Raw genomic sequence first — 21,661 nt, 5'->3', positions numbered from 1 at the left:
AATGTCTGGAATCGGAGTCGTCGGTAATGCGGTGTCTTCGGTTCGGAGCGGTGGAGAGACCGCATCAGAGGGAACCGGAGCACTCGCGCTAGGTTTTGGCGTGGAGTCGGTGGTAGACGCGGGCCGAGGATGTCGGTCCCGGTCTTTTTGGTTTTTGGGAGTTTGCGATGTCGGAAGATCCGACGGCATGGTGTAAGCAAATTTATCGCCGAAAAAATCTTCAGCGAACTCCGCCCGGCGCCTGAGAATGCGCTTGTTGAAGCGAGCACAGGCTACACAGGCCGAGACATCGTGGTCTGGGCCCAGGCAAGGGAGGCAGTAAGAGTGGAAATCCTTATGAGGTATTTGTTTACCACAAAAAAGACAATTGTTAACTTTTTCAGTAATTTCTGACATCGTCTGAGGCAAGAAAAGGTCCCCAACGGGGTACTTAGCTTTTTTGATGACTTCAGTATTGTAGAATACAGGAGCTGACCGACCGGCACTTGCGAACTGCTTCTGCTTCGGGCACCGCGCGGCAAGAAAGACTGGAGAAAATGGCGTCGGCTGATGCTTATGTACTCCAGCCGCTCTGACGGAGAGAGATGCGACATCAGCCGACGTTGGACCCAGACTTTGGAATCCGGCCGACCGAGGGCTGCCTGAGGCAGGACAACCCACATGTTATGACTGCAGTTGCATTCTTGAAGGACATCTGTACTATGTTCATCGTGCATACAGCTGCAGTCATTACAGATGGGAAGAATCCCAAAGCTAAGTAAGGGTGGTAGGCACTAAGTGGAACTAGGAGGAGCGAGGATGCCCTGCAAGACTGCTGTGGCAAAACCCGCTCTAGATTTAGAGTATAGTGGAAGGTGATAGTGCTTGGAGAAAGTGTGCACTGAACTCCAAGTGGCTGCTTCCAAAATGTCCTTGGTAGGGACCCCCCCTGAGGAAAGTTGCAGAGGTAGCTGTGGCCCTGGTGGAGTGGGATCTGATGCATGCAGGCACAGTTTTTCCATGAAATGAGTAACAAAAGCTTATGCAATGGGCTATCCATTTTGAAATTGTCTGCTTGGAAATAGCCTTTCCTTGAGCACCTGTAGCATAGGACATAAAGAGTTGCTCGTATTTCCTGAATGGCTTTGTCCTGTCCAAATAATAACAAAGTTGTCTGTGAATGTCCAAGGCGTGTAGAAGTCTCTCCCCTTTGTTTTGTGGATTTGGATAAAAGGTAGGTAAAGTGGATAGTCTGATTCAAAGCTACACTGGATACTACCTTTGGCATAAAGGCAGGGTTGGTTCGTAAGGAAACTCTGTCCTGATGGAAAATGATGAATGGTTGTACAGCCATAAGGGCCTGTAGCTCCGAAACCCTGCGTGCTGAGGTGATAGCCAGAAGAAAGGCTGTTTTCCATGACAAGTATTGTAGTTCTGTTGAAGAAGCTGGCTCAAAGGGGGAAGGATCAGCTTTTCCAATATGAAGTTGAGGTCCCAAGCAGGGACTAGTGGTTTCCTTGGGGGTTTTATATTTTTTGCCCCTCTGAGGAACTGCCTTAAGAGAAGATGTGAGAATAAAGGAGGATCTGTGTTGTATTGTGCAGAAATGGCTGAAGCGTGGATCTTGATGGAGGAGAAGGAAAGTCCACTATTTAACATCTCAGCTAGGTACTGTAAAATTTGAGGTATATTCATTACCCAAGGATTCTGGCCCTTTTCTTGATTCCAGGCACAAAATCGTTTCCATTTGGCGGAGTAGGCTTTCCTAGCAGAAGGTCTTCTGGCCTCCAAGATGACATCCTGCACCTCCTTGGAGAGGAGAGTCTTTTGAGAAATTAAGAAATTCTCCATGCAGCTAGATTTAGGGTTTTGAGCTGGCTGTGAAGGGTTTTGTAATTGTGCTGGGACAACAGAAGAGGGACTAGAGGTAGGATCCATGGTGGGGAATGTGTCAGTCTCTTCAGGAGCGGATACCAGTGTTGTCTTGGCCAGTCTGGAGCAATGAGAATCATTTGCGGCCTCTCTGCTCTGGCTTTTAATAGAACTTTGGTCAGTAGAGGAAGAGGCGGGAAGGCATAAACTGTCAATGTTGTCCAATTGAAAGAGTGCGTCCACTTTCCAGGCCTGTGGAGGATAGGTCCTTGAACAAAATTTTTTCAACTGGTAATTTCTGTGGGTAGCAAATAAATCTATGTCTGGCTGTCCCCATGCCTGAGTTATCTTTGTGAAAACTTGAGGATGCAACTTCCATTCATGTGGATCTGTCATATTTCTGCTTAGGTTGTCTGCCAGTGTGTTTTCCTTCCCTGGCAGGAATTGTGCCTGTAGTTGAATTTGCAATTCCAGTACTGTGTTCCATAGGGTCATGGCTTGCCTGCACAGGGGGTATGAATGAGTTCCCCCCTGTTTATGTACCACATTCACTGTGGTGTTGTCTGTCCTTATCAATAACTGGCCTGGATGCAGTAGGTCTTTGAAGGTCATAATAGCATTTTGCATGGCTAGCATCTCCTTTTGGTTGATGTGTAGGTGCTTCTCTTTTTGGGACGATTTTCCATGAATGCACTGATCTGCCATGTGTGCTCCCCAGGCGTAGTCTGAGGCATCTGTTGTGATGATTTGAGTTGCTTGAGGTACACAGAAAGGGAGACCCGTGTTTCTTTGGCATGCTTGAGCCCACCACAAAAATTCCTTTTGAAGGCATGGAATGAGTGGTATAATTGTTTCCAAGCTGTGGCTGTGTTGAGACCATAAGTTTTTTAGGTACCATTGAAGCTTCCTCATATGCAGCTTTGCACATGGGATTAGTAGGATGCAAGATGCCATGAATCCCAGAGCCTGCAGGACTTTCCTTGCAGTTAGCCTGGTGAAAGTTGCCATTTTGCTGAAGTATTGAGACAGTTGCCCTTGTTTGTCTGGCGTGAGGTAGGCCATCTGGGTGGTTGTATTCAAGCTGGCACCCAGGAAAATTATTTGTTGAGAGGGTATTAGTTTTGATTTCTTTTTGTTGTCTGTGTATCCCAGGAAGTTTAACAGATTTATTACAAACGCCATATGCTGCAATAGTTTGTCCTTGATGTCCGCTTGGATCAGGCAGTCGTCCAGATATGGGTAGATTTGTATTACTTGTAGTCTGCAGAAGGCGATTACTGATGCCAGGCATTTCGTAAACACTCTGGGCGCAGTAGATAAGCCAAAGGGCAATGCAGAGAATTGGTAATGGGTTGAACCTGCAAGAAATCTGAGGTGGTATCTGCAATCTTGTCTGATAGGGACATGCAGGTATACCTCCTTGAGGTCCAATGTTACCAGCCAAGACTCCTTGCCCAGCATGGGAAGAAGCTGCTGTAATGTGAGCATCTTGAATTTTGGCACCTGTAGATATGTGTTTAGGATGGATAGGTCTAAGATAGGTCTCCAATCTTTGTCTTTCCTTGGTACCAGGAATAGTCTGGAATAAAAACCTTGACCTTGTTCTTTTGCAGGTACCTTTTGAATCACTTTCTTGTCCATGAGAGCGGAAATTTGTTTTTGTGCCTCTGCCCTTTGATTTTGTGGCAGGTTTGGCATGCCTCTCATTTTTGGAAGGGTGTGAAAGTGGAACCTGTAGCCTCTGTCTATAATGTCCAGAATCCATTTGTCTTTTGTAACAATATGCCAATTTTTTGAGAATGCCAGTTTTCCGCCCAAAGGTGCTGCCATTAAAGCTTTGCTTGGCAGGTATAGGGGAAGTCATTGTGTCTGTTTTCTAAATGACTATGATCTATCTTCTCCACCTCTTGGGGTTGGTGCTTGCCACTGTCTTGCTCTGTAAGATCCTTGAGGTTGCCCTCTACCCCTTGGACATCTGTATCTGCCCCTTTGAGGTCTGTCCGTGGCTGGAAAGGACCAATTTTTTGAAGGCCAGTTTCTGCTGAAACGTGGAGGTTGTACCTGCAAGAAATCTTTCACTGTTTGCATTGATTTCGCTTTTTCCTCCATTTTCTTTAGTACCTCCTCAGCTTTAACACCAAACAATACAAATTTTTGAAGTGGTGCATCTAATAATTTAGCTTTGACATGATCTGTCAAGGTTTGCTCTTTGAGCCAAGCATGTCTACGTATAACAGACCCCGTAACAGCAGCTCTACATGAGGCCTCTAAAGCATCAAAACCACACTGTAAGGTATGTTTACCCACTTGCTCTGCACCATGCAACAAATCCTGCAACTCTTTCAAATCTGGTTGTTCTGGGTGTGTCATTTTGCTTTTCAACTGAGATAACAAAAACTGTTGATACTTTAACGTATGGAATTGACAGTTTAATGCCCTCATGGTTCAAGTGGCCGAGGTATACACCTTTTTCCCCCACCTTTCTAATGCTCTAGAATCTCTCTGAAGGTAATGGGTTTTTAGCAGTAGAGGCCTTAATTCCCTTGGGACCCTGTGAAATAGTTTCTGGGTCAGCAGTATGGCTTTTATATAGGAACTGGTGAGAATCAGGAACCCGGTAATACCTGTCTGGTTTAACAGGAGCTGGAGGTAAAGAATCTGGATTAAGGCTGGCTTCTGTGTACACATCATCCAAAATATCTATAACAGGAGGGATAGGCCAGGGGCCTATGCTGGGGGAGCAGTAGAAATTTCCTGAGCCTTTTCTTGGAATCTGAGTAATCTTGGCCTTCCCAGTGAAAGTGTTCCCTCAATGTATGCAGGGTTTCCCCAAAAGAGTAGTCCTCAGGGGGGAGACCGAGGGAATAGACGGCTCAGCATCAGATTCTTCGAAAGGGGAATAGGCATAATCCTGGTCCTCAGAGTGTTCTGAGGTTAATAGAAGCTTGATCTGAGGAAGGGTAGTCTTCCTCTAATCTGGGTCTTTTGTCAGAGGGGGTTGAGAACCCCTGATAAGAGTAATCAAATCCTCAGCCATTTTAAGCATCTGCTTTTTAGGCATGGGGCCTTGAGAGGAGGTCTGAGGACCCTGTTTTTTTGGTTTTCATGGCTGCTTTAGATTTAGTGAAAGATTTAACAGAGAAGGAGGAAGGCCTGAAGACGCCTTCAGAAATGGCAGGCCTGTCTAAATTCTGAGTTTCCCCGCCAAGAGTGGTGTCAATATCTGCAGTAGGAATGGGGACCGAGGAGCCTGCGACCTCAGGTACTGAAGTCACCAGTAATGTAGTTTCATCGGTACTCAGGGGCTGCATAGGCGCCTCGCTGAGAACCGGAGAACCGGTAGTCGGCCTAAGCGTGGTCTCAGTAGTCAGTGTGGACCTCGGATGTCGGTCCTTATCTTTGCATCTTTTGCTCAAAACTGGAGTCGGAGTATCCGACGACATGATATAATTAAATCTTTTGCCAAAATAATGAAGGGCGAACTCCGCCCGGCGCTTAATAGTGCGCTTGTTGAATCTAGCACAAAAACGGCAGGCCGAGACGTTGTGGTCTGGGCCTAAGCAAGGTATACAAAAAGAGTGGAAATCCTTATGCGGTATTTGCTTCCCACAAGAAATGCAATTAACTTTGTCTGACATCGGTCTGAGGCAAGAAAAGTTTCCCCAACGGGGTACTTAGCTTTCAAGAAGACTTCGGCTGAAATACTTTCGTAAATCTCAGGAGCTGGCCGACCGGCACTTGCGAACTGCTTCTGCTTCGGCCACCGCGCGGCAAGAAAGACTGAAGAAAATGGCGTTGGCTGCTTCTTTTGTACCCCTGCCGCACTGACGTCAGGGAAGATGCGACGACAACCGACGCCAGACCTAGACTTTGGAATTCGGCCAACCGAGGACCCGCCTGACAGCAGGAGAACCCATCTGTAATGACTGCAGCTGTATGCACGATGAACATCTGTCCTTCTCTTCCCTCTCCCTCTCTCTAATCCCAATGGTTCTCCTGATGATGCAGACACACAAACCAAAAACCTTGTTAACTCCCTTATGGCCCAAGCAGCACTGGATCCTTCTTCACCACCTATCCTGGGCAATCACTACAAGTTACCCTAAAAAGTGAACCTAATCACACAGATAAAGGTAATTCTGATGCACCACAACCTGTAAGCTTTCAACCTGATTGCTCTGGGTGATATAATTTTAATACCTTTTAAATGTAAGTGCTAAACTTTTTTTCTGGGAGGGGAATCAAAGCAGCACACTGCATAAGAGGTTTACAAACTGGAAATATATAGACTTAAGTCACCAGTAAAACAATTTTTTTTTTACTAAAAACTGTACAAAATGAAAGTCACAAGTTATGAGTTTTATTTACAAAAAAATCCATCTGGGATATTAGGAATCAAGAGGTCATTTTGAATACAATGTTGAGGATTTGTTACACTAACACTGAGCCACACTTGGCCCACTCCAGTGCCTGTACCAGCAATGCCCTTATCAGTGGTATTAGAATGCATGGCCCCTAGTCTACAGCACAAAAAGTACAAATGCTGGTGATGGCGAGAAGGAAACATTCATATAGGATTAGGACACAAGACTACATGTGCAAGAAAGGCCTACTCAGATAGACTACACTCATTCCCATCTCAAAGCAGCATCATAAAAACTGTGGCCAGTCTGAAAGGTGACTTACAGAGGAGGCAAGAAAAAGCATCAGTTCTCATACTGTACACTTACTGTGGCTTTGATCCCCGGAGAGACGGTAAAATGCTTTTCTTGCATCTTTTAAAAAATAAGCAGCTGTTCTGCCTCACTCATCATTCAGCAGTGTTGAAAAGATCTGACCAATCTCTAATGGAACAAATACCTAATTAGGGGTAACATCTTTAACACACAATGGCTTCATACAGTTTTAAACCCACTTGAGTTCAATAAAACAATGCCATTGCAAAGCACCATTGAAGTATTTTAACCCTTAACAAAAAAAAGTATATCACTTCACACAGAATCACCCAGAGAGAAATATACTCCAGAAAAAGGACACCCACATTTCTACTTGATGGAATACTTAAACAACAAAAGGGGTTAAGGATCAAGTATGAATATCAGTGGCAGGCCTCAAACTTTACTATTTTGGCTCAATTATGTGAAGATAGCCAACTCATTTACTTTTACATGGGGAGAGAAACAGAACCATAAAGTTTAATACAGATTTTCTAATAGTTTACTTCTGGGTATGGAAAACTGTCCATTACTCCCTACACACATTACATTGGCAAGACTGCGTGTCCAGTAATGCTGTGCAGCCACATTACTACAAATTCTCACTTTACTCTGCACACTGGCTTACCTTTTCTAGGATCACTTCACTCTGCACACTGGCTTACCTTTTCTAGGAAACAAAGGTTACTCCTTTATATTGCTGAAGCTCAAGTGCTCAAGATCCAAGTACACCATTTAAAATGGTCACAAATCTCCTTGGCTAACCAACATATTGGTTCTCAAATCCAGAACATGCTTCAAAGTTGACACTTAAGTCAGACAGGCTTTTGCACATCCACCAATCACACATACAAGGAAAAGCCAAACCTGGGATAACAACAAACTTATATCTTGAGACAGAGTGCAAGCAATATGCTTGTAATCCAACAGGTCACAGAATGAATGGATCTCCCTAAAAACTTACCTTTTCCTAGTACACCTTGTATCCAGCAGCCAAATACTAGTATCAAAATCAATGAAAAAGCATGTTTTGCCACACAAACTAAGACAGTGCAATGGCAATCAATGAAGCTATCAGGCTAGCAAAATGCCAGGGCTGTATGTGTCAGAGGTCAACTAAGTATACAAAATATCTCGGGGGGGGGGGAGTTCCAAATCACACATTTAAGCCAAACCACACTTTAGTCAAGCCACCAAAACATGGTTTGCTGGCAAATATCCAACAAGTTACCAAGGGGCTGCACTCCCGCAAGAAGCACAGCAACTCACTCAAGTTCCACAGTATACTGGCTTTTTTAATCATCTACAATGCTTACGAGCCAAGGAGAGGAGTACAGTTTTACCTACTATACTATCTACACACCTGCTTGATCTCAGCCATAAAAAAATGCCTAAATACTTTTGGAAGGCAGTGCAAACTACCCCTGTCACAACTTTCTAATACAATCTTATCACATGAAAATTCCACTTAACCTGTCTCACCAACAACCAGCACAACAAGCAGGCAGGGGAATGCAGCAGATGTGGAAATTCACGTAAAAGGGCCATTAATAGCACTGCAAATATGAATTTTGTTGCAAGAGGGGTTAAATCAACAAAAATGTGTACAATAAAGGAAAAGAAACTCAATATATTTACATGTTGTGGAACAACAGGGATATGGAGACTTAAATGCTATAATACATGCCATAGCTCCACAACCAGAAACCCATTTTAAAACTTTAGTAGGGGACCTTTACATTATGTATTTTTACATATATAGATATTTATATATATATATATATGTTCAAGTATATAAAAAGGAAGAGTAGCTTTCTACAGTGAAAGTAGGACAAGGAGAGGGTCATCAATGGAATGGCACACGAACTTCACACACCCAATATTCAAAGCTGCATTTTTAGTGGAGAGATGAGTATATACAAGAAACCGAAAATAACTGCTATACATGCTCAAATTTACAACACACCACGCTGAATACACAACAGCAGTCCTCTTAAACACGTCTTCCTGTTATTACTGTGCAGTGCACAGCAAGACACAAGGTGGAAAAGATGCTGTACAGAAGTGTGTTGCGCGCTGTAGTAACTCTGTAATGGGATTTGAAGTGTCATCACACAGATGAAAGTCACTGAAACTGTTAAAGATGACACTAAGTGATGCTGTTGACTATTCTGTTTTCTGTGGTTCAAGTGGCAGTCTGCATGGTTCCCCTCGAAGTGTCACACGGGCAGCCATCTGAACAGTCTTACTTGACAAGCAGTTGTGAAATTTCTGCTCAAGAGGGACTCGACATCCATGTGTAACACAGAAGGCAGTTTATTTTTATTGAAGGTCTGCATGATTTGTTCTACCACATGGGGCTCCTCCAACAGTAATTAAAAAAAAAAAAAAAAAAAACTGCAGCAGCCTCAGTATTGAATCAAGTTTTACATTATTCTGTATGATGGAGGATCATCAGGATGACAAATTAAAGACAGACCATCACAGCATTCTGCAGTAGTTTTGCAGATAGTTCCTTCAGGTAGTAAAACCATTTTGGAATTAAAAGTGCATCTGTCATTTTCTTTCCATCATACTTCCAGGAAGCGAGGGCTGCTTGTTTTAGCATGGAATGGCTCTGACCACATCCGTCGTAGATCACCCTGAAAAAGAAATGTAAATAGTTAGTGCATGACCTACCAACAAACTTTCTTACTGCAGCCCAAACAGGTTTCAAACTGGGGATTTAATGCACATATGGTACTAACCAAATATGTTACTAGTATGTACAATGCAACCACAGGATGACCAGAGAATGACTCAAAGTACAGTTGTGTACACTTACCATAAATGTAGATGTTAAGAGTGCAATCACTGTTACAGTCATCACACTTGGGCTTTATCTGCCTGCAGGTAGCCTTCAGTCGGCCCGAATACCAGAAACTTACTATTTCTGCATCGGATGCTGTCGCTCCAGGACTGATGTCAGGTAGTCAGGGGTATAAAAACAGGCAGCTGATGCCATTACATCAGTTTTTCTTGCCCCAAATGTCAGGAGCCCCCTAAACAGGGAGTTAAGTTATGCTGGGGAAAATACCACCAGTAAAAAGTAAATGTAAATACCAATACCCCAGAAGGGGTGAGTAATAGCTATAGAGAGGAGTGCGAGAAAAAAACATGGGACTGGAGGGAGGGAAACCAGGACTGCAACAGTGAATACACTCGCGAACATCTACATTTACGGTAAGTGTACACAACTGTGCTATGTTCTTCATGTTTCACTGTTGGCAGTCATCACACTTGGGTAGATTCCCAAAGCTGAAGGGTGGAGGCAGTCAAGAAAGTTAGGTCCGAGTAGTATGCCTTGCAGGACTGCTGTAGCAAACCCTGCCCTGGATCAGGTGGCAATGCTTGGTGAAGGTGTGTACAGAACTCCAGGTAGCAGCTTCGAGGATGTCCTTGGTTGGGCACTCCCCTGAGAAATGCTGTAGAAGTACATGTTGCCCTCGTGGAATGTGTTCTGACCCCCTGAGGGGATGGTTTCCCATGGTGCTTGTAGCAGAAATGGATGTAGTGTGCTATTCATTTGGAAACAGTTTGTTTTGAAATGGCCCTGCCCACTGCCCCTGTTGCAAAGTTGACTAGTAAGTGGTCAGATTTTCTACAGGGTTTAGTCCTATCAAGGTAGAATCTGAGCTGTCTGTGCACATCCAAGGAGTGCAGGATCCTTTCCCCTTTATTTTGAGGATTAGGGAAGAAGGTTGGCAAATGGATGGATTGGTTGAGAGCCACACTGGACACCACTTTAGACATAAAGGAAGGGTTAGTCCTGAGGGAAACCCTGTCAGCATGAAAAATAATGAAGGGCCCCACAGCCATCAGTGCTTGTAGCTCAGACACTCTTCTAGCTGAAGTGACGGCTAGAAGCAAGGCTGTTTTCCAAGAGAGGAATATAACTCTACTGATGCAGCAGGTTCAAAGGGGGGAAGCGTGAGCTTTTCCAGTACAAAATTAAGGTCTCAGGCAGGGGTGGGTGCTCTCCTTGGTGGCCTTAAATTGTTTGCCCCTCTCTGTCTGGTACTGTTTGATAAGACAGTGCGAGAAGAGAGGTGGCTCAGTGTTGTAATGAGCAGAAATGGCTGAGGCATGTATCTTAATGGAGAAGGACAGGCCCTGGTGGAGTAGATCTGCTAAGTAATCCAGGATTAGAGGCAGGGAAGCCAGTGTTGTCTCCTCTCCTTTGGATTGAATCCATAAGCAGCATCTTTTCTACTTATCTGCATAGGATTTTCTTGTACTGGATCTTCTGGCTTCAAGAATGATGTCCAGCACATGCTTGCTTAGGGTTTCAGTGGGAGAATTCAAGGAATAAGCCAGGCTGCAAGATTTAGGGTTTGTTGTTGTGGGTGCAAAATCTGTCCCTCCTGCTGATAGAGAAGGGTTGGTTTCTGGAATAGGTGCCAGGGTGGCACCGGTATAAGGCTGCACAAGAGTGGGTACCAGTGCTGACGTGGCCAATCCGGGGCAATCAGAATTGTCCTTGGTCTGTCTTGTCTTATCTTGAGTAACACTCTTGAGAGAAGGGGCAGAGGGGGAAAGGCATATATTGAGAGATTCACAGACTGAAAAGATAGGGAAATCCACTTTTCAGGCCCTGTTTTGAGGAGTCCTGGTGCAGAATTTGTTGAGCTGGTGGTTGTAGGGGGAGGCAAAGAGATCCACCTCCGGGGTTCCTCATCTCTGAATCAGAAGGTTGAAGGTGCTGGGCTCCAATTGCCACTAGTGGGGGTCTAGGAGATTTCTGCTCAAGTCATCTGCCAGTGAGTTTTGTTTGCCTGGCAGGAATTGAGCTTGCAGATGGACTTGAATGTCCAAGGCGGTGTTCCACATGGCCATGGCTAACCTGCAGAGTGGGTAGGAATGGGCCCCCCCCCCCGCTTGTTGAAGTACCACATAACTGTGGTGTTGTCTGTTTTTATTACCAGTTGTTCTGGGAGGAGTAGGGATCTGAAAGCTGTCAGTGCATTCTGTACAGCTAGCATCTCTTTTTGGTTGATGTGCAGATGAATTTGACTTGGGCTCCAGTGGCCCTGAATATATTTGTTGTCCATGTGTGCCCCACAGGCATAGTCCGATGCATCTGCGGTTAGGGTCTGGGCGGCATGTGGTTGAGTAAAAGCCAGTCCCTTGTTTTGGTTGCATGCTTCTGCCCACCAAAGGAACTCTGTCCTTAGACAGGATATGACAGGAATGACAGGTCCTGAGAATGTTGGCACCAAAGACTTTTAAAGTACCACTGAAGTTTCCTCATATGCAGTCTTGCATATGGAATTAGCAGTATACATGACGCCATGAACCCCAGGGCTTGCAGTATTTTTCTTGCAGAGAGCTGGGTTCTGGTGGCCATTTTTTTGAAGTCTGTCTGACTTGTTTTTCTGAAGTGAGGAATGCCATCTGGGAAGTTGTGTCCAAGCTTGCTCCCAGGAATACAATCTTTTGACTGGGTACCAGTTTTGATTTATTTTCGTTGATGGTGTACCCCAAGGAAGTAAGAAGGTTTTTTTTTTTTACAAATGTCAGGTGCTGCAGCAGCAATTTCCGTCTGCCTGAATCAGGCAGTTGTCCAAGTACGGGTACATTTGGATATTTCTCTGCCTGCAGTATGCAATGGCTGGAGCCAGGCATTTTGTGAATACTCTGGGCGCAGTAGATAAGCCAAAGGGAAGTGCAGAGAACTGATAATCCATAGATCCTGCCCTGAAACATAGATACTTCCTGCATGACTCCCTTATGGAGATGTGTAGATAGGCTTCTTTTAAGTCTAGGGTGACTAACCAGGCATCCATGGCTAACATGGGAAGAATTTGTTGCAGGGTAAACATTTTGAATTTTGGAACCACCAGGAAAGGTGGTTGAGAATTGAAAGATCCAAGATTGGGTGCCAAGAGCCCTCTTTCCTGGGTGCCAGGAAGAGTCTGGAGTAGAATCACTGACCTTTCCGTTCTACAAGAACTGGCTGAATAGCTCTGATATTGAGCAGGGAAAGTACTTGGTTCTGAGCCACGGCCCACTGGTTTGGAGGAAGATCTGGGAACCCTCTTGGGGTTGGCAGTGAATGGAAATAAAATTTGTACCCCTGGGATACAATGTTGATAATCCACTGGTCCTGAGTGATGGACATTCAGTTTTTTGCATGAAGGGCAAGTTTTCCTCCTAGGGGCACAAGCAATTGGGCAGGGAAGTGGAGTAAATAAGTAATTGTCAACTTTTTCCGTAAGGAGGAGGTTTACCACTCCCTGCTTTAGGGTGGGGGTACTCCATTGCTTAGATCTCTGCATATGCTGAGACTGTAGTCTGGGTGGTCCATTTCCCGTGTCTGGTTTGAGAAAGCCTGGAGGGGGCTGGGAAGGGGCAGTGTTTGGAAGGGCAATACCTACTGAATCTAGGGGGTTGCACTTGCAAAAAATCCTTTACAGTCTGCATAGACGTACCTTTTTCTTCCACCCTTTTAAGAACTTCTGCTTTGGTGCCAAACGAACAGTCCTTATTCAAAGGACGTACCTTTTTCTTCCATCTTTTTAAGAACAACTTCTGCTTTGGTGCAAAACGAACAGTCCTTATTCAAAGGAGCGCCTAGTAACTTTGATTTGACATGGTTTGGCAAGGTCTGCTCCTTCAGCCAAGCATGTCTTCTCAGTACAGAGCCAGTGACTGCTGGCCGGGAAGATGCTTCTAGGGTGTCAAAGCCACACTGCAAAGTATGCTTGCTGACTTGGCTTGCAGAGTGCATAAGCTCCTGCAATTCTTTATTCCCTGCACAGCCTGAAAAGGTTGCCACTTTTTGTTTAATAAGATCCATAATATGTTGCTGGTACTTCAGCATGTGAAACTGGCAATTCAATGCCCTAACAGCAAGAGTTGCAGAGGTATATACCTTCTTACTCCATATGGCAAAGGTCTGGAATCCCTGTCCGAAGGGGTGGGATTCTCTGCTGTAGTAGCCCTGATACCTTTAGGCCCCTGGGAAATGATATCTGGGTCAGCAGGACTCTTGAAAAGGATTTTGTGTGTGTCAGGTACTCTTTAGTACCAGTCTGGTTTTCCTAGGGGCAGGAGGTAAAGTGTCAGGAGTTAGACTGGATTCCATAAAAACATCATCCACAGCATCCAGGACAGGTGGTATTGCTAAAGGTCTGTGCTGAGGTAACTACAGAAATTCTCTGAGTCTCTTTTTGGACTGAGGATAGTCTTAGCATTCCCAGTGGAAATGGTATGTAAGGTTTCATCAAAAGAAAAAATCTCTGGAGGGGAGGCAGAAGGAAAGAATTCCTCCGCATCCGAATCCTCATAAGCAGATAAGAGCAGGTCTTCATAATCAGAAATCTGAGTCATCGGACCCCTTGTCTATAGAAGCTGAAGGGGACTGAACTCGGTCTCTCAGCAGGGGAAGGCTGACTTCCCCTAATCAACGTAATAAGGTCTTCGGCCATTCTAAGCATTTGTTTTTGTGGCATGGGAGTAGGTGCATGCGCTTTGGTTGTCTGTTTTCTAGGTGTAGTGTGTACTCTGGGCTTAAGAAACTTGGTAGTTTTGGTTAAAAAAGTCGTCTGAGTTGAACATCGGTAGAGCGAAGAATTGCCTCCGAAGCCGGTGCCTGCTCAGCAGCTCCGGACCCAGCCAAGGTAGAGACATCTGCATGTTCCATAGTCAAAGAAGAGTCTCACGGCCTACCGGACTCAGAATGGGTTTCAGTAGAGGCCTGCAAATCCATTGAAGCGGGCATCAGGGGCTAAGGCGCCTCACTGAGTACCGACAGACTGGTGACTAGCTTAACGGAAGCATTATCAGCTTTGGACCTATGCGGTCTCAGTCATTATATTTATGTTTTTTTCAGAATATCGGTAGTCAGATGGCTTACCAAAGCCACTTCGGAATATGGAGATCAAGAGCGAAAGAATTTAGCGACAAAGAGCCCAACGATGAATGGTTCGGGCGTTAAACAAGGCACAAAACAGACAGTGAGGGACGTCGTGGTCTGGGCCTAAACAGGTGACGCAGTAAGAATGAAAATCTCTGAGGTATTTGCTTTCCATAGGCAAGACAATTGTTAACTTTTTCTGACATCAGTTAGAGCAAGAAAAAAGGATCCCCAATGGTGTACTTCGCTTTAGGAAACTTCAGGATTACTCAATTCATAAATGAAAATTCAGGTAACGGCCGACTGGCACTTGCAAACTACTTCTGCTTCAGGCTCCTCGGCAAGAGACTGATGTAATGGCGCTGGCTGCCTGTTTTTATACCCCTGATGACCTGACGTCAGTCCTGAACCGAAAGGATCTGGACGCAGAATTACTAAGTCTCTGGTACATGGGCCGACTGAGGGCTACCTGCAGGCAGATAACCCAAGTGCGATGACTCCAACAGTGAAACATGAAGAAAGTACAGTTTTGTACCTACCATAAATGTAGATGTTCGAGTGCTAATACAGCTGCAGTCATAACAGATGGGTTTTCCTACCGTCAGGCGGGTCCTCGGTCAGCCGAATTCCAAAGTCTAGGTCCGGCGTCGGTTGTCGTCGCTTCTTCCCTGACGTCAGTGCGACAGGTGTATAAAAGAACCAGCCAACGCCATTTTCTTCAGTTTTTCTTGCCCCAGATGTCAGGTGCCCTCAGAAGGAAGGCAATACATAAATTTATGTACTAATGAAATGCAATATAATCAAAAAACAGTAGTTGCAAGCAAATACACCATAAAAGAATACCCCAATCAGGTTGTATGAGGAGGTGTTAGCCATTAGGCCTGTCCCAAGAGGGGAAGGAGGGAGGGAAACCTGGACTGCAGCTGTATTAGCACTCTAACATCTACATTTATGGTAGGTACAAAACTGTACTATGTTCATCGTGCATACAGCTGCAGTCATAACAGAAGGGCAGAATTCCAAAGCTAAAAAAGGGGTGGTACGCACTAGGTGGAACTCGGAGGAGCTAGGATGCCCTGCAAGACTGCAGTGGCAAAGCCTACTCTAGATTTGGAGTATAATAGTAGGTGATAGTGCTTGGAAAAAGTATGTACAGAACTCCAAGTGGCAGCTTCCAAAATATCTTTGGTAGGAACCCCCCTGAGGAAAGCGGAAGAGGTAGCTGTGGCCCTTGTGGAGTGAGATCTGATGCCTGCAGGTACAGTTTTACCACGAAAAGAGTAAGAAAAGCGTATGCAGTGGGCTATCCATTTTGAGATCGTCTGTTTGGAAATAGGCTTCCCTTGAGCTCCTGTAGCATAGGACACAAAGAGTTGCTCTGATTTTCTGAAAGGCTTTGTTCTGTCCAACTAATAACGTAGCTGCCTGTGAATGTCCAAGGAATGTAGTAGTCTCTCCCCTTTGTTTTGAGGATTAGGGTAAAAGGTAAGTAAGTGGATAGCCTGATTCAAGGCTACCCTGGATACTACCTTTGGCATAAAGGAAGGATTGGTCCAAAAGGAAACTCTGTCCTGATGGAAAATGATGAAAGGCTGCACAGCCATGAGGGCTTGTAGTTCCGAAACCCTGCGAGCTGAGGTGAAAGCCAGCAGGAAGGCTGTTTTCCAGGACAAATATTGCAGTTCTGTTGAAGCAGCTGGCTCAAAAGGAGGCAAGGTCAATTTTTCTAGAATGAAATTGAGGTCCCAAGCAGGTACTGGTTGTTTCCTTGGGGGTTTTAGATTCTTAGCCCCTCTGAGGAATTGTCTTAAGAGGGGGTGAGAGAATAAAGGAGGATCAGTGTTGTATTCTGCAGAAATGGCTGAGGCATGGATTTTGATGGAGGAGAATGAAAGTCCACTGCTTAGCAAACCAGCTAGGTACTGTAATATTTTAGGTAAATTCAGTATTCCAGGATTCTGGCCCTTTTTCTCAATCCAGGCACAAAAACGTTTCCATTTTGCGGAGTAGGCTTTTCTAGTAGAAGGTCTTCTGGCCTCCAAGATGATGTCCTGCACCTCCTTGGAGAGTAGGGTCTGTAGTGATTTTAAGGAATCTTCCATGTGGCTAGATTGAGTGTTTTCAGCTGACTGTGAAGAGTTTTGAAGTTGTGCCGAGTCAGTAGAAGAGGCATTAGAGGCAGGATCCATGGTGGGGAATGAGTCAAGCTCCTCAGGAGTGGGTACCAGTGTTGTCTTGGCCAGTCTGGAGCAATGAGAATCATCTTTGGTCTGTCTGCTCTGGTTTTTAATAGAACTTTGGGCAGCATAGGAAGAGGTGGAAAGGCATAAACTGTCATTGTTGACCAACTGAAAGAGTGCTTCCACTTTCCAGGCCTGTGGATGAAAGGTCCTTGAGCAGAATTTTGCCAATTGGTGATTTCTGTGGGAGGCAAAGAGATCTATGTCTGGCCTTCCCCGTGCTTGAATTATCTTTGTAAAAACTTGAGGGTGCAACTTCCATTCGTGTGGGTCTGTCATATTTCTGCTTAGGTTGTCTGCCAGTGTGTTTTCCTTGCCTGGCAGGTATTGTGCTTGAAGTTCGATTTGTAATTCCAGAGCCATGTTCCAAAGAGACATGGCTAGCCTGCATAGGGGGTATGAATGGGTTCCTCCCTGTTTGTTTATGTACCACATTACTGTGGTGTTGTCTGTCCTTATCAATAGCTGGCCTGAATGCAGTAGGTCTTTGAAAGCTATAATAGCATTTATTACTGCTAGCATTTCCTTTTGATTGATGTGTAGGTGCTTTTCTTTTTGGGACCATATGCCCTGAATGCACCGATCTGTCATGTGCGCCCCCCAGGCGTAGTCCGAGGCATCTGTTGTGATGACTTGATTTGTTTGAGGCTTGCAGAATGGGAGACCTGTGTTTCTTTGGCATGCTTGAGCCAACCACAGAAATTCCTTTTGAAGACATGGAATCAGTGGTATTATTGTTTCCAAACTGTGGCTGTGTTGAGACCATAGTTTTTTTAGGTACCATTGAAGTTTCCTCATATGCAGCTTTGCACATGGGATTAGTAGGATGCAAGATGCCATGAATCCCAGAGCCTGTAGGATTTTCCTTGCAGTCAGCCTGGTGAAAGTTGCCAGTTTACTGAAGTATTGAGTTAGTTGCCCTTGCCTCTGGCGTGAGGTAGGCCATCTGGGTGTTGGTATCCAAGCTGGCACCCAGGAAAATTATTGTTTGAGAGGGTATTGGCCTTGATTTCTTTTGGTTGACTGTGTATTCCAGAGAATTCAACAACATTATTACAAACGCCAGATGTTTCAGAAGTATGTGCTTGCTGTCCGCTTGGATCAGGCAGTCGTCCAAATATGGGTATATTTGTATCCCTTGAAGTCTGCAGTAGGCAATTACTGATGCCAGGCATTTTGTGAACACTCTGGGCGCAGTAGATAAGCCAAAGGGCAATGCAGAGAATTGATAATGTGTTGAACCTGCAAGAAATCTGAGGTATCTTCTGCAATCTTGTCTGATTGGGACATGCAGGTATGCCTCCTTGAGGTCCAATGTTACCAGCCAAGACTCCTTGCCCAGCATGGGAAGAAGCTGCTGCAATGTGAGCATCTTGAATTTTGGCACGAGTAAAAATGTGTTTAGGATGGATAGGTCCAAAATGGTCTCCAATCTTTGCCCTTCCTTGTTACCAGGAATAGTCTGGAATAAAAACCTTGACCCTGTTCTTGTGCAGGTACCTCTTGAATAGCTTTCATGCCCATGAGATCTGAAATTTGTTTTTGTGCCTCTGCCCTTTGATTGTGTGGCAGGTTTGGCATGCCTCTCATTTTTGGAAGGGCGTGAAAGTGGAATCTGTAGCCTCCGTCTATAATGTCCAGGATCCATTTGTCTTTGGTGACAATATGCCAATTTTCCGAAAATAATGCCAGTTTTCCGCCTAAAGGTGCTGCCATTTGAGCCTTGCTTGGCATGCAAAGGGGAAAGTCATTGGTTCTGCTTTCTGTATGGCTGTGAACTATCCTCACCACCTCTGAGTAGGTGCTTGCCATTGTCTGCCTCTAAACGATCCTTGAGATTGCCCTCTACCCCTTGGGCGCCTGTATCTTCCTCTTTGGGGTCTGTCCGTGGCTGGAAAGGACCAATTTTTGAAGGCCAATTTCTACTGAAACGTGGAGGTTGCACCTGTAGGAAATCTTTCACTGTTTGCATTGATTTTGCCTTTTCCTCCATTTTCTTTAATACCTCCTCAGCTTTAACACCAAACAATACATCTTTTTGCAGAGAAGCATCTAGTAATTTAGCTTTGACATGATCTGGTAAGGTTTGCTCTGAGCCAAGCATGCCTACGTATGACTGATCCTGTAATAGCAGCTCTACATGAGGCCTCTAAAGCATCAAAACCACAATGTAAGGTATGTTTACCCACTTGTTCTGCACTATGTAACAAATCCTGCAACTCCAAGTCTGGTTGTTCAGGCTGTGACATTTTGCTTTTCAACTGTGATAACAGAAGCTGTTGGTACTTTAACATATGGAACTGACAGTTTAATGCCCACATGGTTAACGTGGCCGAGGTGTATACCTTTCCCCCCCACCTTTCTAAAGCTCTGGAATCTCTCTCTGAAGGTAATGGATTTTTGGCATGTGGAGGCCTTAATTCCCTTGAGACCCTGTGAAATAGTTTCTGGGTCAGCCGCATGGCTTTTGTACAGGAATTGGTGTGAATCAGGAACCCGGTAATACCAGTCAGACTTGATTGGAGCTGGAAGTAAAGAATCTGGGTTAAGGCAGGCCTCCGAATACACATCTAGTATGTCTAAGACAGGAGGTATAGCCAGAGGCCTGTGCTGAGGGAGCAAGAGGAAATCCCCAAGCCTTTTCTTGGAGTCAGAGTACTCTTGGCCTTCCCAGTGGAAGTGTTCCCTTAAGGTATGTAAGGTTCCCCAAAAGAGTAATCCTCAGGGGGGGAGACAGAGGGAATGGACTCCTCTGCATCAGAATCTTCAAAAGGGGATTATAAATGTTCCTGGTCTTCAGAATGTTCTGAAATAATGGAGGCCTGGTCCAAGGAAGGGGATTCTTCCTCCACTCTGGGCCTTTTGTCCGGGGGGGGGGGGAGTTGAGAACCCCTGATAAGAGTAATTAAATCCTCAGCCATTTTGAGCATCTGCTTTTTAGGCATGGGGCCTTGAGAGGGGCCCTGTGGAGCTTGTCTTTTAGTATGCATGGCTGCTTTGGACTTAGTGAAAGCCTTGATGGAAAAAGAAGAGGAAGGCCTGAAGACACCTTGAGAAGTGGCAGGCCTGTCTAAACTCTGAGTTTCACCGACAAGAGTGGCTTCGGTATCTGTAGTCGGGGTGTGGGCCGAAGAGCCTGCGACCTCGGGCACAGAAAACACCACCAATGAAGTGTCATCGGTAGTCAGGGGCTGTGTAGGCACCTCGCTGAGAACCGGACAACCTGTAGTCGGCTTTGGCGTGGTGTCAGAAGTCTCAGACCTCATATGTTGGTCCTTATCTTTGCGTCTTTTACTCAAAACTGGAGTCGGAGTATCCGACGACATAATGTAATTAAACTTTTTGCCAAAATAGTGTTGGGCGAACTCAGCCCGACGCTTAATAGTGCGTCTGTTGAATGTAGCACAAAAACGACAGGCCGAGACGTCGTGGTCTGGGCCTAAGCAAGGAATGCAGAGGGAATGAAAATCCTTATGCGGTATTTGCTTCCCACATGAAATACAATTATTAACTTTGTCTGACATCGGTCTGAGGCAAGAAAAGTTTCCAGCGGGTACTTAGCTTTCAAGAAGACTTCGGTTGAAAAATATTCGTAATCTCAGGAGCTGGCCGACCGGCACTTGTGAACTGCTTCTGCTTCGGGCACCGCGCGGCAAGAAAGACTGAAGAAAATGGTGTCGGCTGGTTCTTTTATACCCCTGTCGCACTGACGTCAGGGAAGAAGTGACTACAACCGACGCCGGACCTAGACTTTGGAATTCTGCCGACCGAGGACCCGCCTGACAGCAGGAAAACCCATCTGTTATGACTGCAGCTGTATGCACGATGAACATCATCTACATAACAAATGACCTATAACTCAGTACACACCTGGAAACCTGAAGAGTAACTGGACTGGCCAGAATTAACATTCACTGGCAGGACAGGGGAACAGCAGACTGCATCAGTGGCCTCTAACAGCCAACACTGAGCTTCAGTACAAGCTTCATGTCAACTACAACACATTAGTGGGACCTCCCTAAAAGCTGCAGATTCCAAGTGACCCTATAACCATACAGATGACTTAAGGATCAAGGTTAGCATTTATGGAGGGGGAGCTACTTTGACTAAATGAGACCATCAGAAGAGACTACATACCTTGGCTTCTAGGGGCAGCTCCTAAGCAAGAAAGTGCAGTGCATTTAAAAAGTACAGGTTTGTACCTACCATAAATGTAGATGTCCGATAGATATGCAACTGCAGTCATAACATATGGGCTGTCCTGCCGCAGGCAGCCCTCGGTCGGCCGAATTCCAAAGTCTGGGTCCAGCGTCGGTTGGTGTCGCCTCCTCTCCGACGTAACAACGGCTGGAGTATAAAGGCATCGGCCGACACCATCTTCTTCAGTGTTTCTTGCCCCAGATGTCAGGTGCCCACTTAGGAAGGCTAAATTTTGTAAATGGATAAAAAATAATCCCAAGCATGCACAACAGTAATAGAGATACACCATAGGAGATACCCCCAGCTGAAGGGAAGAGGGGTAGTGACCCAAACAGAAGGATACAGAGGGGTAGGAGGGTGGGAAAATCCAACTGCAGTTGCATATCTATCGGACATCTACATTTATGGTAGGTACAAAACTGTACTATGTCCTTCAAGAATGCAACTGCAGTCATAACATATGGTTTGAATACCATAGCCAAGCTGGGGGTGGAAGGAACTATGATAAGGATGGTGTAGCTATAATCCCCTGCAGGACTGCCGAAGCAAAGCCTGCTCGGGATCTGGAGTATAATGGCAGGTGGTAGTGCTTGGTAAATGTATGCATGGAGCTCCATGTAGCAGCCTCTAGAATGTCCTTTGTAGCCACTCCTCTTAGAAAGGCTGTGGATGTGGCTACAGCTCTGGTGGAGTGTGGCCTAATATTGGCTGGCACACCTTTTCCATGGAAGGAGTAACAGAATCTGATGCAGTGCCCA

General features: G+C 45.3%; 1 protein-coding gene across 1 annotated transcript in view; it reads right to left on the bottom strand.

The window, feature by feature from the left end:
- Positions 1-6,189: 6,189 nt before the first annotated feature.
- The window catches only part of SPPL3 (signal peptide peptidase like 3), a 1,529,337-nt gene continuing 1,513,865 nt past the window's right edge, over positions 6,190-21,661 (bottom strand). The window contains exon 11 of the mRNA XM_044069819.1: positions 6,190-9,208. Within this exon, the coding sequence (XP_043925754.1) occupies positions 9,137-9,208 (72 nt within the window). The 3' untranslated portion in view covers positions 6,190-9,136. The remainder of the gene's footprint in view (positions 9,209-21,661) is intronic.

This window comes from Protopterus annectens, chromosome 4.part0, assembly GCF_019279795.1.
Source record: "Protopterus annectens isolate FY-2018-M chromosome 4.part0, PAN1.0, whole genome shotgun sequence".
Taxonomy (NCBI): domain Eukaryota; kingdom Metazoa; phylum Chordata; order Ceratodontiformes; family Protopteridae; genus Protopterus; species Protopterus annectens.
This window is presented reverse-complemented; position numbering and strand designations above follow the sequence as displayed.